The 25,295-nt window shown below is 34.3% G+C and overlaps 3 protein-coding genes across 3 annotated transcripts; 1 reads left to right on the forward strand and 2 right to left on the reverse strand.

Moving 5' to 3' along the window:
- Window positions 1–179: 179 nt before the first annotated feature.
- LOC114164580 (rho GTPase-activating protein REN1-like) lies at window positions 180–9,429 on the forward strand. The gene is made up of 24 exons (XM_028049300.1): window positions 180–356; window positions 505–611; window positions 804–890; window positions 1,198–1,234; window positions 1,519–1,595; window positions 2,236–2,306; window positions 2,429–2,507; window positions 2,714–2,807; window positions 3,212–3,331; window positions 3,514–3,591; window positions 3,945–4,000; window positions 4,086–4,164; window positions 4,480–4,564; window positions 5,014–5,257; window positions 5,575–5,796; window positions 5,941–6,246; window positions 6,425–6,474; window positions 6,979–7,039; window positions 7,116–7,199; window positions 7,271–7,327; window positions 7,443–7,612; window positions 7,857–7,917; window positions 8,385–8,516; window positions 8,964–9,429. The coding sequence occupies exons 2-24, from the start codon at window positions 582–584 to the stop codon at window positions 9,381–9,383; spliced, it is 2,700 nt and encodes an 899-aa protein (XP_027905101.1). The 5' UTR covers window positions 180–356; window positions 505–581; the 3' UTR covers window positions 9,384–9,429.
- A 281-nt stretch (window positions 9,430–9,710) lies between these two features.
- Window positions 9,711–11,011, reverse strand: LOC114164581 (mitochondrial uncoupling protein 4-like). Its single transcript, XM_028049301.1, has one exon. It carries the CDS (start codon window positions 10,859–10,861, stop codon window positions 9,959–9,961), a length of 903 nt encoding a protein of 300 aa, XP_027905102.1. The 5' UTR covers window positions 10,862–11,011; the 3' UTR covers window positions 9,711–9,958.
- A 3,109-nt stretch (window positions 11,012–14,120) lies between these two features.
- LOC114162523 (mitochondrial uncoupling protein 4-like) lies at window positions 14,121–15,302 on the reverse strand. The gene has a single exon (XM_028046444.1). The coding sequence runs from the start codon at window positions 15,177–15,179 to the stop codon at window positions 14,277–14,279; it is 903 nt and encodes a 300-aa protein (XP_027902245.1). The 5' UTR covers window positions 15,180–15,302; the 3' UTR covers window positions 14,121–14,276.
- Between the last annotated feature and the right edge of the window lie 9,993 nt (window positions 15,303–25,295).

A 25,295-nucleotide genomic window follows, 5' to 3' on the forward strand; every position in this document is an offset into this window, starting at 1 on the left:
TGAACATATAAAGAAACATATGAGAAATGTTGAAATGACCAAATTATGATTTGTAATTGGAGCTTATGTAATGATTTCCTTTCGTTTGGTTCGTGTTTTAAGGTTAAAGGGTCCATGTGTTATAGATTAGTAAGACTCGTTCGCCATTGAAGATTTTGGTCTTTGATTAACCACCCAAACATTTCTCGCCTAACTTTCCATTTGGAGAAGAGAGAGAAACACAAAACCAAAGACAAAGAAAGACCCAAATACCATTTTCACTTGCACGCTTTTCCTTTCCTGTTTTTTCCCTCCAACACCTCTTAAGATGTTTTCCTTCTTCACACTTTGTTGCGTTTGATTGATTTCAAAGCCAGGTATGCAACATTGTTCATCCAAATCAATGTTTTTTTTCTTTTACACTTTTTCGGTTGTTAATGTTAATGATAATGATAATGTTAATGTTAATGTTAATGCACGTGATAATAATCAAACTGCATTGCCATTTGATGAATGTGAATGCAGGGTCTGGTCAATTGAATGTGGTGATTTCTGTTAGGTAAACATCTTGGGTATACTTCTGTGATTTTGGGATCACAGATATGAACAACACAAATCCAGAATTGTCTCAGGTGAATGGTTTTTTAATTAAATATTATCAGTAACTTTTAATGCATGGAACTTTTCTGTTTTTAATATATTTTTCACTTGATGTTGGTTTTGAATTAACTAAAGAATGAGGATTGTTGTGCCTCAAAATATGAACTTTTAGACACATGTGAATGGAGAAAAAGCCATGTAATAATTACTTGTTCCTTTTGTAGGGAAATGGTGGTGCTTCTTATGGTTATTCCCAATCTGGGTCACAAGACCATCAAACACGTTCTCAAGGTGGTGGCACTGGCAATATGGTAATAATTGTCCTTTGAAAACATGTGATTTTGTTTTAATTTGGATCAACTCAACATTTTCTTGCTTAATGGAAGCATGATTTGACAATATTAATATTCTCCATATTCACCCTTTTGTGACAATCATTCTTCTCAAGACTTTTCTTTTATCACAGTTCAAGAATATTGTAATTAAGCTTACCCAGGTGATAAAAGGCACACAAAATTGAGAAAAAAAAACCATTGTTGAATTTAGCTATTTTGAAGTGAATAAAGTTTTCATGTTTATTATCCTTCTGTTAAGTTTCTGTAATTTCTTCTTTAGCAGATTTTCAAGAGTGGACCACTTTTCATTTCATCCAAAGGTATGCTTTTCTCTATTAACTTGCATATTTTCTTCTAAGAAGCTAAACACTTATCTCTAGTTATCAATTTTGTTAGGCTTGAAAGCATTTTGGATGTACTTGTAGCATGTTTTTATCAAAGTAAAAGAGTTTTATATAGGTTTTTATCATAAAGGGGAAATTCGTATAGTAAATGGCAGGGGATGATTATTTATGCCAAGAAATGAGAAAATAAATGTTACAACATCACTAATTTTCTTTTTAGGCCTTTTACAATTATCATTGGGATTTTTCTTAATGTATAGGAATTGGATGGACATCTTGGAAGAAAAGATGGTTTATTTTAACACAAACTTCACTTGTTTTCTTCAGGAGTGATCCAGTAAGTAATTTTTTTTAGCATCTACTTTATTCATATTGTTCAATTGACTTTGGGATTCATTCAATTTTAGAAAAAAATGCTTTAGTTTTTCAAGTTTTAGTTATTTTGATTAAGAGTATATCAATAGATAATAGAAATAATTATATTTATTATCAAACTGATCATTATCTTATAAGAGTCATAATATTTTACAATTATTCATGAAGAAAAATGGTGATCATGCTTTTTATATGGTATTGAATTTAAGATGGATATATGGTACCCACTTGAGGCACTATTACATTATTAATTGTCCTTATTTGATTAGGCATAAATCATGATAGAATGGCCTTGCACTTGAAATTGATATCTATTGTGATAACAAGAAGAAACTAGAAATGATAAGTGGAATGTTAATTAACTATGTAAAAAGTTATACTTTCAAACTTTCTTGCTTATACTTTTTGGATAGAATTTTGAACATTGTTGCATTGCCAAAATGGATTCTTTATATTATTTCATCATAAGTAGTTTTAAGTGAGTCGTGTGAAATGAAATAAACCTTATAAATATAGCCACACATGCGAACTAACATGTTTATTAAGATTTCCTTTGTTTCTAAGCTTGTTATCATATTCATATTTGTGTTTTTTCTCTGCAGAATGCAATCCCTCAAAAGGGAAATGAAGTTAATTTGACCCTTGGAGGCATTGACCTCAACAATTCAGGCAGGTTGGCTTGTTTTTCACATCTACACATTTTAACTTTTGTTTAATCTTTATGTTTGTACTGTGAAAATAGCAGTATTGTAAAGTTTCGTGACCTCCTGCAACTTTTCTTGTAAAATTTTGTAGTGTTGTTATCAAAGCAGATAAGAAACTTTTGACTGTGCAATTTCCTGATGTTCATGATGGACGAGCATTCACACTTAAGGTGCTTTATTTTCCTTTCTTCTTTAGAAAGATATTTGCTTATGTGATGCTCTGGTTTTTGTTTCTCTTCAATTTTATGTTCTCCATATGCATGATATATGTTCTCTTCAATTCAACAGACAGATACAAAGAGAAACACAGACAAGGAATGTAGGATGCACAAACTTTTATTATCTTCTAAATATTATTCCATTGTTGGTGTTGTAGGCTGAAACCATGGAGGATTTATACGAGTGGAAGACTGCACTTGAGAATGCTTTAGCACTGGCACCTAGTGCTACCAATGGAACGGAGCAAAATGGTATCTCTGATAACCAGTGTATGCTCTTGTTATAATTGTGCTTTACCAATACATTTTGCCACAGAGTTCATACCCCGTGGCTCATAAACTAAAAATGTCGTTCAAAATCTATATACAATGATTTAATAAACAGTTTTATTATCACCATGTAAATGTTTTGAACAACAACTATTGTTAAGTTTGTTTCCTTTCATATTGGATCCTTGACATGAACATTACACATCTATCTCTACAGTGATAATGGTAATGGTATCTGATTGAGTCTCTTCTGTCATTTGGGTTGCTTCTATAATATATGTAGAGTGTCTTGGTTGTTAATTTTTATGCGATAATACTTATGCTTAATACAGTAAAAGACTATAACTTTTAATTCTCTTTTATATGATTTTCCTGCACTTCTATAGTGAAGGATAGAGAACCGGCTAAATCTACTGTTATTGGTCGACCAATTTTACTTGCATTGGAGGATGTTGATGGAACTCCATCATTCTTGGAGAAAGCCCTAACATTCATAGAAGAGCATGGTGGGTTTTCTTTCTCTCTTTATCTGGCTTTATATATATATGTTATGTGTACAGAAAATTTATAAGGTGACAGCTTAAAAGTAAAGTTAATTATTTTCCTTGAGCCAATACCAAGACAAAACAGTGCTTCTGGTACTGGTAAAAGGTTTCATATGATGAATCTAATGAATGTTATAATATAGGAGCAAATGTGGAAGGAATCTTGCGACAAGCAGCTGATGTTGATGAAGTTGAACGTCGAGTTCGGGAATATGAACAAGGTTTGTGTTTTTTATTTTTTGTTCAGGGCTAATCTTTTAACTACATATTCTCACATGTTTAGCCATTGAGAACTGCAATTGTATTTCAGGCTTTGTCAAATAAGTACTTTAAGTAATATGTTGAGCGTTGTTTATCGATAAGAGAACTCCTTATCATATATGTAAACTAATAAAAGACTACTCATTTAGCTAAATTTTCTTCAACATTTTCACAAGCATTTAATATGCAAGGGTCAATCTTTCCAAAATAATACCATGGATGAAAAATATGGAGTTCTGCAGTTTTCCCTTTTTCTTAGTCAAAATCACTCATAAGATATTATGCTCTTGGGTATTATGACACATGGTTGCAGGAAGAGTTGAATTTTCTCCAGATGAAGATGCACATGTAATTGGAGACTGTATCAAGGTATATTTTCATGGTAAACCAAAGTGATGATACCTTTTTAGTAATACATTATTGTTATTTTTTTCTTATTTCTGTAAATTTTTAGCATGTACTTCGCGAATTGCCATCTTCTCCAGTCCCCGCATCTTGTTGCAAGGCACTGTTAGAATCTTGTCGAAAGTGTGGTCTGTTCTTCCATCTTTACTTCATTTTAGTCTTTCCATTGCTTATGTTTTTGTTTGTAAAGTTTATTTTCTCTAATGGTTGTCAAATGAAAAGTTTTTCCATTGAAAATTAGAATGTATGAATTGGCACACGAAAACTTCTAATTCTAATGCAAATTTTTAACTTTTTTGACAATCTATTCAAAAGAAGAAATAGGGTCTTCCTTCTTTGATTTTATTTAGAAAATATCGCGATAACTTTTTTTTTAAAATTTATATAGATGCCATGATGAAGTTTAATTATAATTCATTCTTTGAAATTGCCGCAATAATTAGGAACTGAGCGTGGTAGTAGGGTTGCTGCTATGCGTGAAGCAATAAACGACACTTTCCCAGAACCAAATCGCCGCTTATTGCAAAGGTGTTTGATAGATAACTTTATATTATTTTCATTTAATTTCTTTTTATTTACAACCCATTTATTTCTTCTTCTTTTTTTGTTATTTTATATGCTTAATTTCAAGGTTTATAATGAGTACTCTTATTATTTAGTTATTAATTCAATCATCGAGTTTTTTATTGTTGATTTGGTATAGTCTTGTGCAGTCAACAACCTACTAAATTGCAAAAGTTAATCAGTCAAGTGTCAATGATTTATGATAAAGTCAATTAACAAAAAGAACAAGCATGCTTGTAGGAAACATGCCTTTTAAATGTTTGATTATTGTCCAAAAAGCACTGCATATGCAAGTTTAAATAAAGGATATCTCTTCCTGCACCTGCATGGGTGGGAAAAAGTGAAAAATACCCTTAGTCTATTTTTCAGATCATGTTTTGACAATGTAAGTTGTTGATTTCATTCTTGTACAGAATACTAATGATGATGCAAAGTGTGGCTTCTCGCAAAGCTGTGAATAGAATGAGCTCTTCAGCTGTGGCAGCTTGCATGGCGCCTTTACTTCTTCGACCACTTTTGGCCGGAGAATGTGAAATTGAAAATGATTTTGATGTAGGTGGTGATGGTTCTATTCAACTCTTACAAGCTGCTGCTGCGGCAAACCATGCTCAAGCAATTTGTATAACCTTATTAGAAGAATATAACAGCATATTTGGGGTAATTATGTTTTCATTTTTCTTTCATGGCTTCCATATACAAATTATGAAACTGTGTGGTATTCATATGCTCTCTTGAATCATTTCTTAGACGTTTTATGCTTGCATGTTGAATTGAACTTGCCTCGTTACAATTTTTTTCTTCTAATTTAGAAGCAGAGCATTACTTATTGGTTGAGTTCCTTTTCATTAAATACATCACATGAAATATTTCTGCAAATTTTTTAATATTCATGCAGCTGACTCACCTAATGAGCTAATTCTTGATTGTTATTGCTGTTTTCTCTTCACATTGCTAAGTTCTTAGTGTTCTAACAGGAAGGTTCCATGTCCCCTGACATATACACTGACTCAGATGAAGTGAGTGGATCTGAGAGTGAGGAGGAGGCAACTGATGATGACGTGTCCTATGAAGATGATGAAGAATATGATGAAGAAGACGAAGAAGATGATGATGAATCAGTACATGATAGTGAAGGAGAAGATGATCTTGTCAGTGAATCGTACAGTGGAAGTGAAGATTCAGAGGCCGATTACGAGGTTCAAACTTGATTTTATTTATTTCGCGACCACTAAAAAAGTATTTATGTTCAAAATTCATTCAAATGAATCTATGCTTAGACAAGAAGTGACATGGTTATCGTTAATTATTCATATTTATTAATAGTTTTTGGTAATGAACAGGAGCATGACCATGCTAGTTCAAGTTCGAAATCCTCAGTTTTGACTGACAAATCTAAAGCCACTCGAAAGTCATCATCAAAGTCACTGGAAGTCTCGGTGCCTCAAAAAGATATCAAAAGCTCTGAACATCTCACGAGTCCAAAGAAGAGTGACTACGGTGATCAGTCCAATAAGCGTGCTGATAGAGATGCTATTGATGAAGCTGCATTGCAAAATTTAAATTCTCCTGGCCCTGCTATAAAGAAATCCAACACCATGTCCAATGGCCCAGCACCTCGTCACCGCACCACACTGGGGCGCACCTCAGTAAGTAAATTTTTAAAAATTGGTGATATGATTTTTTATCTTGCCAATTATGCCTTAAGTTGGTTAAAATTTTCTCTTCTAATTTTGAATTTTACTTCCGTTTAGTTGCTTTTCTTTGAGTTAAATTACCGCCGTATAATAAGTTAGTGTTTTTTCTCTTCTTTTGCATTCTGCGCAGGCAAGGAAGAATCTTTCCATGGAATCCATTGATTTTCCTGTAGAAGACGAGTAAGTAATTGACATCTATCAATTGTATGCGATTACCTTGCTCTTATATTGTTCATATTTTATCTAATTTGTAGCCTATTTATCCATCTCTCAACTACGCAATTGAAGGATCAAACTCTCCTGCCTAACTGCTTTATTACATATTTGTATGCTTGAATTTATGTCAACAAGAATCTAGTATTATATCCATATGGAAAGATAAAAATCCAGTAGTTTGTTTTCCTTCTCATGTTAAAAACCAGGAAAGTTGAGTAGCCAAGAAAAAATTACTTCTTATGACTGTCTTTCTGCGTCCAAATCTTTAATGTTAGAGTGACCTCGTCCATAGCTGCTGGAAGTTTACTGCCACTTAAATATAAATTCACAGAAAGATAATCTTAGTGGTTCTAAATGTTTACCATAACTTGCTGTTAACACTTTGATTTAAGGAGGAGCAGAGAGTGTGCGTGTCTGTCGTTAGTTTCTTCATGTTTCTGTGTGACTAATTTATGTTTCTAACTGTAGGGATGAAATTGAAAGGCTTGAAGCTGCCAGGTCAGAATTACAAACTCAAATTGCAGAGCAGGTATGTTCTTGAACTCCTTTCTGAATCAGATTGTGAATTTTTCAAGTCAATTGATGAGTTTGGGTTGCCCTTGTAGGTGAAGGCAAATGCAGAGCTGCAAGCTCAAGTGGATAATCAAAAGAAAGCCTTGGACGAGCGTCGTGTTTCTCTTGAGCAGGATGTATGTGCATTATGAGACAAGTTACCGTCTCTCTGCATGCAAATAAATTGAGCTAATTTTTCTTTTCGCAGGTTGCTAGACTACAGGAACAGTTGAACAAGGAGAAGAATTCTCGGGCAGCTCTTGAGGTAGGACTTTTGCATATGATTTACCCAATATTGGTGAAAAGTCTTGTCAAATTCAGTCAAAGACGGTTTGACTTTTGATCATGCAATTCTTTCATGATATCTGAATCTTATACAGAACAAAGCAGAGCTTGAGGAATTAGCTCTGATAGAAGCAGATCTTGCCAGTTTAGAGTGGAAGGTTGGAGAAATTGTGGCTAGGCTTAATGCACAACTTGATAAGAATCTTGGAACTACTTCTGAGTTCTCTAATCAACCACGACAGTTGTCAAATCAGGAAAGAAGATTGTATGTTTATCCTTACTCTTATGTTTGATATTGCATTTCTTCTTCTTGTTCTTCTTTAACAATCTCGAACGCCTAATTGTTTCAATGTTCATACAACTTTTTTTGTTAGCGATATTTCTTCGCACGTCTGTGTGGAAGTCCTTTTGGCACTTGACTGTTTTATTTGCTTGGTTTTTGTTTCCACTTAACTGTTTCTTTTTCCATCGAAATTGTATGGATAATTAAATTTTACTTGTATTGGCAGAAAATACAAGGCAGATGCTGAAGCTGCTGCCTCAACACAATCTGATAGATCAACAAATAAGGTAAAAATCTGCAGTAACGATGTAGGATTTATTCCAAAGCATCTGCCACATGCAGAAATGTCAATCTTTAAGAGCAATATTGTAGGGAGAGTCCATAAACCCATCATTAAGTATATGATTGATACTTTTAAAACCAAAAGTAACTCAATAATATAATAAAAAAGGCTCAGGCCTTGTTTTGTCTTTCTATACTGTCATAGGAAATCAATACCCCAGACATGCTTTATCTGGTCACTTATTTGAACTCCATAGCAAGTTTTGTCTTTCTCCCGAACATACTTATTTATGATGTTAATAGTTAATTGCTAGACCACAAATTGCATCTTTCTTACGTTGTTACCTCTAAAATTTTGTCGTTTTAAAGCCAAAGATGGTCTTACATTTTTCATGTGACTTTATACTAGAAAATAACTATGTTTGCTAAAAAAGATGATAGTAACTTGCATTTTATCATTTCTTAAACCAAGGGTACGGTAACGGCCCAACAGGACACTCATACTGTCGGAGCAGAAAGTGATACTGAGCGAAAGCCAGAGTCAACTCCTTTACCAAACAAACATCCACCAAGTAGCTCCAAGCGATCAGGTTCAAAGGGAGAGGTATGTTTGGTAAACTTAATCTAGTTCCAGCGATCTAGTTTTGATCTAGCTCAAGTAGCTCCAACATTTTCTTCTGTGTTATCGTAACTACTACCCAATACCCCTCATCCATCCAAAAGTCAATAAAAATGACAAGTCTATCAAGTTTCAAGCTCCTATTCTATCAAATTAATTTCATATATAGCATTTTTCATGCAAAGAACGTAACGTGTTTTTTATCCATGTTATTTTCTATTCCAGCATCATTTTCACTTGTATAACATTTAGTTATATAAGGCAAGGTAAAATCTGAGTTTCTATGGAAGATAGTTAAGTTACCTAGCTGTTAGCCAGGTAACTAAATAGTTTGTCATGTATTTCAGTTGGATGATAAACCTTGATACTGCAAATTAATAGGAGTAGAGATAGACTAGATAGACTTATTTATTCAAAATGATTTCACAACAGGGAGGAAATTCCACTCCTTCTGGACTCACAAAACTGACAACCAGACTGAACCTTTTGAAGGTGGCCCGAAACCAGATTGCAAATGAACTCCAAAACTTGGATAAAGGGCGAGACTCAAGTCGCTCGTCACACAATGCGGAAAAGGGAAAAGGGTCTGAGCGTCATCAAGCACTTCCATCCCCCAAAACATATGCAGGGTCTGAATCTGTGCCAAACCAGGAAAAAGGTAAGGGGTCAGAATCTTCAGACAAAGGACCAAGCAAAGGAAAATCATCTCAACAAAGTTCATCAGAGAAACTTAAGAAATCGGACAGTCATCCAGCTCACCACACTGATGGATGGAATCAACAACCAAAACACTTGGAAAGAGGAAGATCAGATGGCGGCCATCAGACTTATAATGTGGACAAAGGCCGGTGATTGTAAGGCCAATCAGTCTTCTTTTCTTCTAAAACAAAATCCACATGTATTCAGTGTTATTGTTGTCCATGTTCGGATTTGCTTATGTCTTTCAACAATGTTGTGTGATTTATAAAATACAGTGAGAAGACTCTCTTTGATAAGATTGCTACACGATCCCTCCTTATTCAAACCAGAGAAGCATTCATTTTCCCCCAAAAGCACCCGTGACATGAGCCAGACTGTTTGTAACTTAGCATGATGATTTGCATTTACATTATCGTATTTGTATCTGCAATAACGTTTGAGTTGTTTGGCATAAGCTGGTAAAGCACTAGGCAGATAAACTTGGTCCTAATTCCTTTGTTCTACCAACATTTTTAATTCAGAACTTCATTGTTGTGTCTACATATGTATAATCGGATTCAAGGAATCTCTTAATTTGGATAGAACTCAAAGTTCCAAAACCTTAATAACTAGTCATTAAATAAAAAGAATCAAAGTTTACAAATAGTTCGTCATCATCTGAACATGCATCTCAACCAATGAATGAATACTGAAATAGGAAGTGGTCAGTAAGGTATTAGTATCAAAACTCAAAACTCCTTGAGCAGCTTCCTGACTTGTTCGAGGGTGACAAAGAGCACAACGGTAAAAGGACCCTGCCTTGAGACTGTAGGGATGAAACCCTTATAAAGGGCAAGAGGTCCTTCAGCCTTAACAGTCTTCATAGCACAATCCAAAGCTCCATTGTAAGCCCCAACCTTCATGTTCATCACCCTTGTCTTTATAACATCAATAGGATTCGATGCAACAGAAGCCACAAAACCCGCCGCAAAACTCGCTGCCACATGGGTCCCTAGCCCATCCTCCATCCACCCGTTTCCGAGGATAGTTTCCTTAAACTGGTCGTACGAGGCCAACTGAGAAGCCGTCACGATCATCGCGCGGTTCACCGTAAGCGCTGAGCCGCGCCACAAGCTGCCAACCCCCTCCTGGTTGCTCATGCGCCGTATCGCGTCGAACACGCCCTTGTAGTTGCGCCGTTCCGCCGCCGGAGCCCGCCCATCGGCCTGCATGCGCACCATGGCCACGTCGGCGGGGTTCCCCACTGCTGCGCCGATCCCTCCGGCGATCAGGCCCGCCGTTATCTTTCGCGAGAGGGGCATGGTGCCCTGCTCGGGGTCGGTCCAATGGCGCTTGAGCACGTCGTAGAGACCCATACGGGTGGTGGAGTACAGCGTCTGGCGGAGCATGGTGGCGGACACGCCGGAAAAGAGCGCGGCGACGCCCTCCGCCTGGACGATCCTGACGCCGACGGATATAGGACCGGAAGGAGGCGGAGGTGGCACTGGAGTGGGCGCGTGAAGCGCAAACGCAGGGCGGAGGATGTGCGTTTCTTGAAGCTGCATGCGAACTTTGATGAGGTCGAGTGGGTGGGTGGAGCAACCTGCAACGATGGAAGCAACGCCACCTTCAAAAAACCCTTTTACAGTCATGCTGAGTTGGAAAGAAAGTAGTTGTGTATTGTATATGAGGTGTATGATCGAAAGTCGCAGAGAAAGAGAAAGAGGAAGAAGAAGAAGAAGTGTGTGAAGCAACAAAATGAAAGTGTTTTTGATTTTGGTGTGGAATGAAGAATGGGTTGAAGATGATTATATAGTAGTTGGGTTATTTGAGCGCGTAAAGGGAGAGAGTCAAACAGGGAGACTGAGAAAGAGACGCGCCGGCACAGTTGGACTCTTTCTTTGACACACCTCCCTTCCTTAGGGTATCTGTCTTACAGATACACTTATTAGTCAAAAATTGAATAAATCAAAATCAAATTAAAAATAAAATATATCAAATATCCACAAAACTAGGAATGGTGATATTATTTTCACTTAAATTTTTAGACATATTTTACATTTTCTATTTTTCTTTTCAATGTTTTTTTTTTATAAATATAAAAATTAACTTATTTTTAGTGACCAAAATAACTCTAAAAAAATTTATAAAGAGGTATAAATGATGTTAAGAAAACATTTTCCAACTAGGAAACCTACCTTATTCACATTTCAAAAGAATTTATTTATAAAAAAAAAAGTCCAGCATATTTTAAAAAATTGAAATTTGAAAAGACTTTTTAAAAACTTCCTTATATTTTGAAAATACTTCTATGATTTAGATTCTTAATTTGATCTTTCAAATATTTTATAATGTGGAACACTATTATTTGAAAATATTTTATCAAAAAATATACTTTCGTGTATTTTTAAAAAAATATAAAAATATTTATATAGTTACTTTGCTACGATAAAATGCTACCAAATTACGTGAATGTAAAAAGGATTATAAAATAATAACATTAGCATACTAAATTACGTATTTAATTAGAAAATATAATTTTAATTACAGTAAGCCAAAAATATTATAAAAAATAAGTAAAGAAAACAGTCTTTTAAAATTTCGAGAATGTCAAAATATTTTGTTGTTCTTTGAAAACAATTGTTTTCTTTTTTATGATTGAATCAATCACGTGAGCGATTTCTTACTAGTTAGATAAACGAATTTATATTTAATTCAATGCTCGACCAAGTCCAATCAAAACTACTGTTCTATAATGAAATAACTATATTTAATTTTTTTTATTACTTAAATGTGTATTTATGAAATATTAATTTTTTCAAAATTTCAGCATAAAAAATACAATATATTTTTTAAAATGTTTAAAAAATACTTTTTAATTACAGATTTTATCAAAAAATAATCAAACATATGTTGTGACAATTAAAAAACTATTTAAGAGTATAAATGATTTTATAAAAGATAATCAGTTATTTTACTAAAAAGTTGAAATATAAATAAAATATTTTATTACTTGAGTTTCATTTCATAAAAATAATCATCTCTTTAAAAAAAGTAAATTTTTTTCTCTAAATCTTTCTCTATTATGTTTCTAAGATTATGACTTGATTCTTCATTTTTTTAAAGATTTGAGTCAATTAGGACTTTTGATACAGAGGACAATACAACCAACTAATAAGATTTGTGATTAGAGAGGAAGTTCCGTTTTACTATATTTCTTGAGTTCACTCTTTGGTTCTGTCACAATAAGATTTGTGGTTATAAGAGTATCTTTAAATCATTAATGTGATTTTTTGTTTTTTTATTTTATTTAGAGCTACCTATGAGAGTTAAACTTCTGGAGCACTAGTTGTGTGTTGTGAGTTATGTTTTTAAGACAAGGGAAACTAATACATTATAATAATGTTTAAATTATTGTGATGAAACTATGCACTATTGTTTGATTTAGAGTAAAAATTGAATGATTGCACTAATATATTTATACGGTATAGACGGATAGAGAATGATTTTTTTAAAAACCGCTTGAGTTATTTAATATGATCTATAATATAGTAGTTGTGAGTTTGATACATCACAGGGACCAAGTGATGTTATCTAAGGTGTTCTTAAGGTAAAAAGTGACATTTTTGTATTTTGGGGTCCATTTAAATTGTAATTTGTAAAATTGGGTTCGTTGAATTTTTTTTTGTAAAATAGGATCAAGTCGTCAGGGATGAGGACGACATTACAGGTGAAGTCGTCCTCAACCCTACCAGTTTCTTTTTTTTTTTTAAGAGAGAAGTCATGCTGTGAGAAACCAGTTTGTATTCATCTCAAAAGTGAAGTCGTCGTGGTGTATAACGACTTCATTCTTCAATTTTGTTTTTTTCTTTTTATATATTTTCGTTGCAGTTTTATATATGAAATGATCATTCTCCAGATCCATAACCATGGGGTCCTATGAGATCAAAGGTGAGTTGAAAAGTTGCACTATTTTTCTTCCCTTCATCTCAACCTATCACCTAATTCTGGCAGTGGACATGGTAAGGCTCTTCGCGTAGAGCGTGGATGTGACGATAATATACTGCTATTTTTTCAAACTCTGTTGACTGTGATTCTAGCATGGCTGCACCCGTTCGAACCCAATTTTTAAAAAATAATAAATAATCTGAAAAGTGAAGTCGTCATGTACGAGGACGACTTCACTTTTTGAAATGAATAGAAACTGGCCTCCTACGGTACGACTTTACTTTTTGAAAAAAAAAAATAAGAAACCGGCAGGGTGGATGACGACTTCACTTGTAATGTCGTCCTCCACCCTAACGACTTGACCCTATTTTACAAAAAAAAATTCAACGAACCCATTTTTACAAATTTCATTTCAAATGGACCCCAAAATACAAAAATGCCATAAAAAGTATAAGTTTTAACTTAAAAAATAATTGAAACGACTCATATAATACCCAGGTAGCCTAATATATCAAACTTCGCATTTGTAGATTATGCAAACTCGAACGAATCTAGTAAAATAAGTCATCAGTGGTCTTGGTCATTGGGCAAATGAGCCCCTTGCTAGATCAATTTGATTTTACAAAATTCCATAGAGTTAGGAGGACAGGGTGTTGAGCGAGTATGTCCTTATTAGATGAATTTTTGAGGAGTTTACTTCCATAACTTATTGAGCAAGTCATGATAACGATAAGCGAAAACGCTATTTCTAAAACATAAGGATCAATGGTGTGATTTTGTTGGGTAGATCATACTACTTGTTGAGCGAGAGTATAAGATATTGAGAAAGAAACTAATTTAAGGCTTAAAATTTTGATTTGATTGCTTTTAAATAAATGGTTATGGAAGTACTTGAGATGAAGTGATGAATGAACAATTTTTGTTAAAGAACGAGGTATAGTGACTTTCAAGGAGGAAGTAGTATACTAAGTCAAAGTATAAGTTGTATTGAGTGGTGATTTGATGAGATGAATGAAAATAATAAAAGGTTAGAAATGGTTCATGATCATCTGAATATGCATCTCAAACAATGAATGAATATTGAATAGGGAGTGGTGAGTATGGTATGAATATAAAAAATCAAAACCCCTTGAGCAGCTTCCTGACTTGTTCGAGGGTGACAAAGAGCACAACGGTAAAAGGACCCTGCCTTGAGACTGTAGGGATGAAACCCTTATAAAGGGCAAGAGGTCCTTCAGCCCTAACAGTCTTCAGAGCACAATCCAAAGCTCCATTGTAAGCCCCAACCTTCATGTTCATCACCCTTGTCTTTATAACATCAATAGGATTCGATGCAACAGAAGCCACAAAACCCGCCGCAAAACTTGCTGCCACGTGGGTCCCAAGCCCATCCTCCATCCACCCGTTTCCGAGGATAGTTTCCTTAAACTGGTCGTACGAGGCCAACTGAGAAGCCGTCACGATCATCGCGCGGTTCACCGTAAGCGCTGAGCCGCGCCACAAGCTGCCAACCCCCTCCTGGTTGCTCATGCGCCGTATCGCGTCGAACACGCCCTTGTAGTTGCGCCGCTCCGCCGCCGGAGCCCGCCCATCGGCCTGCATGCGCACCATGGCCACGTCGGCGGGGTTCCCCACTGCTGCGCCGATCCCTCCGGCGATCAGGCCCGCCGTTATCTTTCGCGAGAGGGGCATGGTGCCCTGCTCGGGGTCGGTCCAATGGCGCTTGAGCACGTCGTAGAGACCCATACGGGTGGTGGAGTACAGCGTCTGGCGGAGCATGGTGGCGGACACGCCGGAAAAGAGCGCGGCGACGCCCTCCGCCTGGACGATCCTGACGCCGACGGATATAGGACCGGAAGGAGGCGGAGGTGGCACTGGAGTGGGCGCGTGAAGCGCAAACGCAGGGCGGAGGATGTGCGTTTCTTGAAGCTGCATGCGAACTTTGATGAGGTCGAGTGGGTGGGTGGAGCAACCTGCAACGATGGAAGCAACGCCACCTTCAAAAAAACCTTTTACAGTCATGCTGAGTTGGAAAGAAAGTAGTTGTGTATTATATATGAGGTGTATGATCGAAAGTCGCAGAGAAAGAGGAAGAAGAAGAAGAAGTGTGTGAAGCAACAAAATGAAAGTGTTTTTGATTTTGGTGTGGAATGAAGAAACGGTTTGAAGATGATTATATAGTAGTTGGGTTATTTGAGCGCGTAAGGGAGAGAGTCAAAGAGGGAGACTGAGAAAGAGACGCGCCGGCACAGTTGGACTCTTCCTTAGGGTATCTGTCTTACAGATACACTTATTGGTCAAAATTTTTAACCCTAATAAATTAAAAATAAAATGTCCACAAAACTAGGAAACCTACTTTATTCAAATTTCAATAGACTTTATTAATAAAAAAGAAATCCAGCATATTTTAAGAAATTGAGATGTGAAAAGATTTTTTAAAAACCTCATTAGATTTTGAACTTTTTTGTTAGTTTACTTTTTTTATATTCTTTTAAAAGTACTTGTATTGCTTAGATTCTTAATTTGAACTTTCAAATATTTAAAAAATGTGAAACACTATTATTTGAAACGATTTTATCAAAATATACTTTCCTGTATTAAAAAAGAATACAAAATTTTATATAGTTACTTTGTTACGATAACATGCTACCAAATTACGTGAATACAAATGATTATAAAATAATAACATTAGCATATTAAATTATATGCTTAATTGAAAATTTTAATTTTAATTGCAGTAAGTAAAACATATTATAGAAAAAGTAAAGAAAACAAATCATTTAAGATTTCAAGAATGTTAATACATTTTGTTATTCTTTGAAAAACTTTAGATTTCTATTTTATGAGTGAATCTGTCTTGACGTGACCGATTTCTTATTAGTTACATTAACGAATTCATATTTAATTCAAAACTCGACTAAATTCAATCAAAACTTCTAAATAAAAATAAAATAGTTATATTTAGTTATCTATATTTTATTAATTCAATGTCTATCCATCAAATATTAATTTTTTCAAAATTTCAGCATCAACAATGCAATAAAATTTTTAAATATTCTAAAATAAATATTTTTTAGTTAAAATTTTATCAAAAATAAAAAATAAACATTGGTTGTAAGGATTTAGAAATTTGTTCAAGAGTAGAAATGGTTTTATAAATGATATTCAATTATTTTATTATTAAAAAGTTATAATATAAATAAAAAATTTATTAACTGAGTTTCATTTTATAAAAGTTATCATCTTTCTAGAATTTTTCATCTAAATATTTCTATGTTAATAGAAAGATTATCATCTTTCATTTTTAAGATTTTGGTTCCATTCTTCATGTTCTTGAAGATTCGAACTTTTGGTGTAAAGAGTAACACAACTAACCATCATATTTGTTATTAGAGGAAGTTCTCCTTGGATATTATTTATTGAGTCACTCTTTTGTTCTCTCACACATAGCCCTTTAATGCTTGCTTGTGACTAGGTAGCTCAATATGAAATCATGCCCTTTTGTAGTCATGAGACTATGTCCAGATCATTAATTTGAATGTTCTTTGTGTAGTTAGAGCCTACCAATTAAAGTTAAACTGTGTGGAACATCAATGGTGTGTGATCTATGTTTGTAAGGCAAAGGAAACTAATACATTTTAATAGTGTATAAATTGAGTCTAGATTTTTTATTGTTTTTTTTGTGCTGTTTTCTAATGAGCATTAAAAATACAGTGTTTTGACATTTTAAATATTTTTTAATATATTTTAAAACATCAAAATTAGTGGTAATCAGTGTATTATAGAAACACAATAGAAAAACAACACAAAATAACCAAACAGAGAATCCACATTCGTATAAATTGTTGTGACAAAACTGTGAAGTATTGTTTGATTATGAGTAAAAATTGAATGATTGGACTGGTATATTGACATGGTATATAACTGGTGATAGAGATTTATTATTTTAAAAACCACTTGAGTTACTTAATTTGGTTTATAATCTAGTAGTTGTGAGTTTGATACATCATAGGGACTAAGTGATACTATCTAAGGTGTTCTTAACCTAAAGCAAACATTTTAACTTGAAAAATAATTGAAATGGCTCAAATAGTACCCATGTAGCCTAATCTATTGGACCTCACATATGTGGATTATGCAAACTCATTGGATAAGAGACAAGACTTGGTAGGCGAGTATAGTGAAATTAGCCACTAGTGATCGTGGTCGCTGGGCATGTGAGCCCTCACATGATGAATTTGATTTTTTAAAATTCCATATAGGCGGAGAACTTGGTCGTTGAGTGAGTTTGGTCTTGCTAAGCAAATTCTTGGGAAATTTACTTCAAATACTTGCTTGTTAGGTAAGCCATGGCATCACTAGGTGAAAATGCTATTTATAAAACAAAGAGCTTTAGTGGTGTGATTTCGTTGGGCAAATCATAATTCTCACCGAACGAAAGTGAGAGTATAAGGTGTTTGGCGAAAGTAACCAGTTTAAGGTTTAAAACTTTGATTTGATTGCTTTTTTATTTAATGTTTATGTAAATAATTGAGATGAAGTATGTGATGAATGAACAATTTTATGAATGAATAAGAGTATAGTGACTTTCAAGAAGGATGTACTCTACTAAGTCAAAGTATAGGGTGTATTGAGTGATGATTTGATGATATTATCTTGCTAGTATTAAGTCGTAAAGGAATAATTATGAAAATTCAATGATGAATGTTATAATTTAGGTCACCGCTTTCATATATTTTCTTTATGGGTTTTTGTTTTATCCTTGATGATTTATTTTCTTGCAATTTACATTTTCACTTGATTACTTCAATCCATCTCCATCTTCATCTACATCTTCTTCATTTTCCTTAATCACTTTTTATACTTGTCATACACCACTCACGTCATCCCATCTTTATAGACAAAAAACACAAAAAACTATGGAAAGAAATGCAAAAGCTTTTGATTAAAATCCACACCAAAGTAGAATATAACAATCGAACATTGTTGTAAAGTTGATTCATATTATAAGTGGATTGCATATTAATTTCATTTTGGTTGTGGGATCCTAAAATAAACACACTCTAAGTTAGATAGAAAAATAAAATCTTGTTAGTCCAATTGACAAAGAATCTACATCAAGTTATTTGGTTTATCATCAATACATCTGACAAATATCAAACCAAAATCCTCTAATAACAATAATGTTCAAATAAATAGTTTAGTTATACTAATATGAGATATTACATTTATTACCAAATCCAAACTTTTTTTATTAATTTAATAATTGCTTTGTTTCTGATAAAATCCAATTCATTAAGAAAACTTATAAAATTTTAATTTAATGCATGCCTTAATTATGCTAAACTCAAACAACACTCGTGAAAGAAAACTAAGTAACAATAATACTTCAGTATAGATTTGAATTCACATCGATGAATATAATGTCTTCTTAATTTTAATGATATATTTATAAGATTTAATAATTTACTATTTGAAAATAACCACGAAAGAAATGTTGGATTTTAATGGAGGTTTTTTAACTGAGGTTAAAATAACCTCCAATAATAAATATATGTAGTAGAGTTTTTTCAATCCAGGGTAAGTTTTGGAGGTTTTGGTAGAAACCACTAGTAAGTATAGGGCTTTTTTAATGGACTGCATTAAATATCATTTCCCTTCTTCTCTTTTTCACAGTATTTTCCTAATTTTTTGCATCCTTCTTTTTCAATTCACAAAACCCAATAAATATTCTGCTGGCATCACCATGCCTCTTTCTCAGCAAATTACTTGCATTACTTATCCTCTCTCAAGATATTAATTTTTAGTTTATAAATTAATATCTAAATTAATTATATTATATTAATTAATTATTTTTATTATTAAAATTAATTAATCATATTATATTAACTTATTATTTTTATTATTAAAATTAATTAAAATTATATATATATATATATATAAAGAGCTGAAAATTACTATTTTATAATATAAATATTATTATTCTTGACATAAAAATAATAATATAAAATTTGTTATATTACCATCAATATTATTTTTGTTATAAAATTCATATTTTCATTAGTATTACTAGTGAAGATATGTATGCTATGGGCACGTGTGTCTATTTTTAAATTTAAAAATAGCTACCAAAATATAAAATAGTGAATAATTATTTTAGATTATAAAATAATTAAATTTAGATTAAACGTCCGTATAAATAAAAATATAACTGTTTTAGTTTAAAAAATATATTACTTAAAGAGTAAAATTAAAAATAAAAGTGTACACAAAACAAATGAATCCATTTTATATATAAATATTATTGTAATAAAATATTAAACAAAACTAAAAGTTTCGGTATATTATAATTAGTTCTTTTTTAACATTTTGGTTTGTGTGTAATAAATCAATATGAAACTAACTAATAAATGAAAAAAGTGAGAGAAAATTATTTAAAAAAGACAAAAAAAATAAAAATTGACCTTATCATCGGACTGCTGCATTGTACTACAGTATTTCAATGATTTCTACTTTAATATATATCATAACAGTGACAAAATTCATACAAGTATCCACCTTGTCCACCCCTGTATATCAAAGAACATCATTTCATTCTTACTCTTCTCCTATGATGCACATATATGATACGAATTTGATACATCGATATATTTTTTTTTTTTTCAAAATAATAAGATACGATACGTGATATATGAATATTGAAAAATTGTACAATAATTCTTACAAACAAATAAATATATGATTGTTATTATGTAAATCCAAATTTCCTAATTAGAGATAAATTATTTTGATAGGTAAAACCTGATGGCTAATGTTAATGTTAGTAAACAATTTAAAAACCAATTCATAATTGAAACTATTTTAATTATAAATTTATAGACCAATTATAATTGTTTTGAACTATTTTAGTTCTCAATTTGGTCACTATATAGTGAATAATTATTTTTCCACTAAAGTTTGTCATTATTCAAAGATTTTATTGTACTGTACTACGACTTTATAAATTAGATACTTCATTAATAAGTATCGGTAAAGTATCGGACACGATATGTGTTAGACACGGATACGTGACCCAAGTTTAAGTATCGGTGCATCATAGCTCTTCCGATTTCAAATATTAAACACGAAAAACAAGAATAGACTACCCTTCTTATTGTTACATCGATAAATATGTATTTCTCCTTTTTTGAAGTTCAGTAGTTTTGGTTTCAAAAAAAGTGTACCTATTTCTTTCTCTCTTCTCCTTTATATAAGATTTCTACCTACCTTATTTGTAGGAAGACGTGTTAGTGTAACAAAATATCAGCAAACGATTCCTATTTTTTCGTTGGATAATAAATCCCATCTTTTTAGGAACGAACTAACCATCTCGGCCCAAATCTTGCTTGACCCAAATCTTGCTCGGTCCAAATCCTGTTCGGCCCAATTCCTGCTTGACCCAAATTATGCTCGGCCAAAATCTTGCTCTGCCCAATTATTGTTTGGTCCAAATCCTACTCAGATTTCTTGTTCGTCACCTCAGCTCATGACTAAAACTCGTCGTTTTACGATAAATATTGATCGGATCAGACTTAAAATGATGTTAAAATCGGTTGTCTCCCAGACAGTACACTTACTTTAATCAATTCAAATTTAAGCAAATTCGAATACAAAAGCCAATAGGAACCGAGGTAAAAATGAATTATAATTAATTTTTCTCGTGAATAATTTAGGAATATGTTTCGTTGTGGACTGATTTTGTAATTATAAAACTCATTAACCTTTTTTATTAAAATAAAAGAAAGCATGAAAGGGTAGAAGTAATTAAATTAAGGTTTAATTACTCGTAAGGTACCCAGTTTGGGTCAAGGGTGTCAATTTGGTACCCGACGAAAAAAAGGTTTCAATTTAGTACCCAAGTTATTTTAAGTGCATCAATCAAGTACATTTTCATTGACGCCGTTAGAGTCATTAACGTTGACGAGTGAACAGGGTCTGTTGACACAAATATTTGACACGTGGTATGGCTTTTATTTCTGACGTGGTATTTTCAAAAAAAGTAATAAATGAATTTACGTTTGAATTAAAAAAAGAAAAGCATTAATAAATGAATTTACGTTTTGAAAGACGAAAATGTGAGTGAGAAGTGAGAAGCAGTGGAGGAAGAAGCGATCAGGGTTTTTGCAAAATCGAAGGGCGAATTGATCGGAGAAGGTGAAATCTTCGGAGAAGCTGAAATCTTTCGGAGCAGGCGATCAAAGGTACGCTTTTTTGAGACCCCTGTTCTTCGTTCTCATGAGGGCATGGATTTAGGGTTTTTTATGCGATTGTGTTTGCTTTGAAATTGGTGTGTTGGTATGCTTTAGTATGTTGTTTTTATACGCTTTTGTCGGTTGAATGTGCTTTTTCAGTAATGCGGTTGGGTGTGTATTTGTTTATTCCATTTTGTGGTCCACCGTTTGTGTGAAAGTGACGGTGTTTGTCGGTGTTTCAGTAATGTGGTCCCCCATTTTAAATTTTATGTCGGTGTGTATGTGGTATTGAATGTAAATTTGGTATTATTGTTTGGGCAATTTTATAGATTACAAATGGACGATCACTTTGAAGTTGTCTTCCACCATGGGGGAAAGTTTATAAATGATGGGTCACTAAAATACGTGGGTGAGAGCAATACCCTGACATGTGACCCGGATAGGTGGAGTTACTTCGAAATAATGTCCATTCTGAAGGAAATGGGGTATGTGAACGTCAAAGAGATGTGGTATTCAGTGGGCGGAGGTTCGGTGTTGGATGGAAGGTTAGAGTTGCTAAGTGATGATAAAGGGGCATGCCATATGGTTAATATTGCCATACTCAATGGCCAAGTGCATCTTTTTGTTGTACACATGGTATCTGAACCTCAGATAGTTCATATGTTGGAGTATGATGGTAATGAGGTTGCAGCTGATGAAGGAGTTGTTGTGGAAGATGCTGTTGAGGTAGGAGAAGACTGTGGAATTGGAGGTGCTGCAGTGGTAGGAGATTGTGGAGTTGGAGTTGTTGCAGAGGTAGGAGAAGTTGTTGGAGTTGTACCTTCTGCAGAGGTAGATGGTGGTGTTGGGATTGGATCTGCTCCAGTAGAAGTTGGGTTGGATGGTGGTGCAGAGGTTGATGTTGAAGGTGAGGATAATTCTGCTGTAGAAGTTGGGTTGGATGGTGGTGCAGAGGTTGAGGTAGAAGGTGAGGATAATTCTGCTGTAGAAGTTGGGTTGGATGGTGGTGCAGAGGTTGAGGTAGAAGGTGAGGATAATTCTGCTGGAGAAGTTGGGTTGGATGGTGGTGCAGAGGTGTCTGAGGAGGAATCATCTGAGGGTAGTAGTGAGAGCGATGAAGATTTTGAAGTTCATAGTTGGAATGAATCTGAGGAGGAATTATCTGCTGCTGAGGGAGATGATGGTCTGTTTGATGTACCTGTTGGAGGAGATGATGCATCTGAAGATGAACTTTTTGAAGTTAGAATTAAAGAAGGTAATGTTGGTGGAGTGAGAGGGTCATCATCCCAAAAGCCCACCCCTAAACATGCGGACCAAAGAGGATTCTCTGATACAGAATGGGAATCTGAAACATTAGATAGTGATACAAGTGATGAAGATAGAGATAGATATGGGAGTTTTAGTATATTTTGTCAACCAAAAAATATGGAGGATTATAACTGGGAGGTTGGGACTTACTTCACTGAAAAGGAACACTTCACTGATGCAATTAGAACTTATGGGGTGCACAGTGGGAGGAAGCTGAAAATATTTAGAAATGACAAAAGAAGAATTTGTGTTAAGTGTTTAGGTGCGAAGGGTAAGTGCAAGTGGTATGCCTACTGTGCTTTCAAGGCTGCCCAAAGCACTTGGCAATTGAGGAAAATAATAAACAAGCACACTTGTAGTCGTGAATTCAATGTGAGGCTAATGACTTCTAAATGGTTGAGTGGACGGTTGGAGAAGACATTAAGAGAGAATCCAGGTGTTAAATTAACTGCCTTGAAAAATAAGATTGGAAGGAAATGGAATATAGGTGTTTCTAGGTCTATGACCTTCAGGGCAAGGACAATGGCATACACAAACATAGATGGCTGTTTTTTGAAGGGCAAATATGGTGGTGAGTTGTTGACAGCTGTAGGAAGAGATGGAAATGACCAGATGCTCCCTTTGGCATACGCAGTAGTTGAGGTTGAAAATAAGGAGACATGGAATTGGTTTTTGGATTTATTGATTGGAGACCTTGGTGGGCCTGAACTTTGCTGCACTTATACATTTATTTCAGATCAACAAAAAGTAAGTTTCTTAACCTTTTTTAGTCACTTTTCAGATTCTCATTCAACTGCTATTCTTTTAATAATGCATTACTTCACATTACTTTGACAGGGACTGCTCCCAGCATTGCAAGAATTGTTACCTGGTGTGGACCAAAGGTTTTGCGTGAGGCACATCTACTCTAATTTCAGGAAGAAATTTCCTGGGAAAAATCTGAAGTTGTTGTTATGGAAAGCAGCCTACTGCACACATCCTCAAGCATGGGAGGCAGTCATGAGGGAAATTAAAGAAGTTAATCTGGACGCATTCAAACACTTGTTAGCCATCCCCCCAAGGTATGTTCAAATAATTCCTGCACTGTATTGTATATAGTGTGAACTGCATGTGATAGGTTTTTTTTTTTTTTTGCAACCTAGGTTTTGGTCTAGGTCCAGATTTACAGCCACACCTGCATGTGATACACTGGTGAATAATATGTCTGAGGGGTTCAACAGTACAATTGTGGACGCAAGGAGCAAACCAATTATAAGTATGATGGAAGAAATTTGGATTTATCTCATGAAGAGATGGGCAAGCAATAGAAAGAGGATTAGTACATTTGAAGGTACAATCTGCCCACGAATTAAGAAGAGGATGGAAGAGGAGGCAAAAAAGACTAAATATTGGCTCCCAAGGTAATACTCATTCATTATTCTGATAAAGTTACAATTCATTTTCAAATGTCAATTCACTTTATCTTTTTGCATTCATAACAGCTGGTCAGGACAAAGATTATTTGAGGTCAGTCATAGGTCAATGATTGGAGAACAATTTGTGGTTGACATTGACAAACATGAATGCAGCTGTAGAAAGTGGACCATAACAGCAATCCCATGCTGCCATGCGCTGACTGCTATTAGATTTTTAAATCTGAATGCTGAAGACTTCCTTCCACATTGGTTTCTTGCATCTACGTATGAAGAGACTTATTTGTCACTCATATACCCTGTCAACGGGCCTCATCTGTGGGAGATCACTGCTGCAAATGATGTTTTGCCTCCAACAAAGAGGGTCCTTCCAGGAAGACCGAAAAAGAAAAGAAGATTGGAGGCTTGGGAATTGAGGAAAGATGACACTCAATTGAGACAAGGTGGTACCCGTAAAAAATGTGGGTTGTGTAGACAAATTGGCCACAAAAGAACAAGCTGCCCACATGCTCCTCCTGCACCAGCAGAAACTGGTCCATCTGGAACACAACAAAACACACCTGCAGACCCTACTCAACCAAGCCAGAGCACTCCACAAACTGACCATACTCAACCAAGTCAGCCTATTCCACCAACTCAGTGTACTCAACCAAGTCAGACTACAGAAGTCTCACAGCCACAGAATCATACTCTTCCAACACAAGCAAGTCAAACTCTACCAACACAAGCAAGTCAGACTACTGCAGTCCATCAGATGCAGTCTACTACAATAGCAGCCTACAGAGAAAAATTGTCCTTCAGGAGGGGCCCAATTTAAATTTTATTTGCTGTTGTGTTTTGGAACATGAAATTGGAAGAAACTTTTGTAATGTGGTGCTGTATTTTGGTTTCTATTTTGAAAAGCATTATGTATGTTGAACACAGTGGCTATGTATTTTGGTTTCTATTTTGGTTTCAATGAATGTGATATTGGGTTATTATGCACACAGTGGCTTATTACTAGATGGCAATGTTTTTGGCTTATTATGCACAGGTTGTGGCTTACTATTACAAGGCTATATATGATTGTTGGATGAATATGATGCTCCAGTTTGTGTGCTTTCACTCAATAATCAAATATAGTTCAAATAAAGTGACAGGATAATTTACTTCAAAGCTAATTTCATTCCATAATCATAATTCATTAC

Source organism: Vigna unguiculata, chromosome 9 (genome assembly GCF_004118075.2).
Source record: "Vigna unguiculata cultivar IT97K-499-35 chromosome 9, ASM411807v1, whole genome shotgun sequence".
NCBI classification, from domain to species: domain Eukaryota; kingdom Viridiplantae; phylum Streptophyta; class Magnoliopsida; order Fabales; family Fabaceae; genus Vigna; species Vigna unguiculata.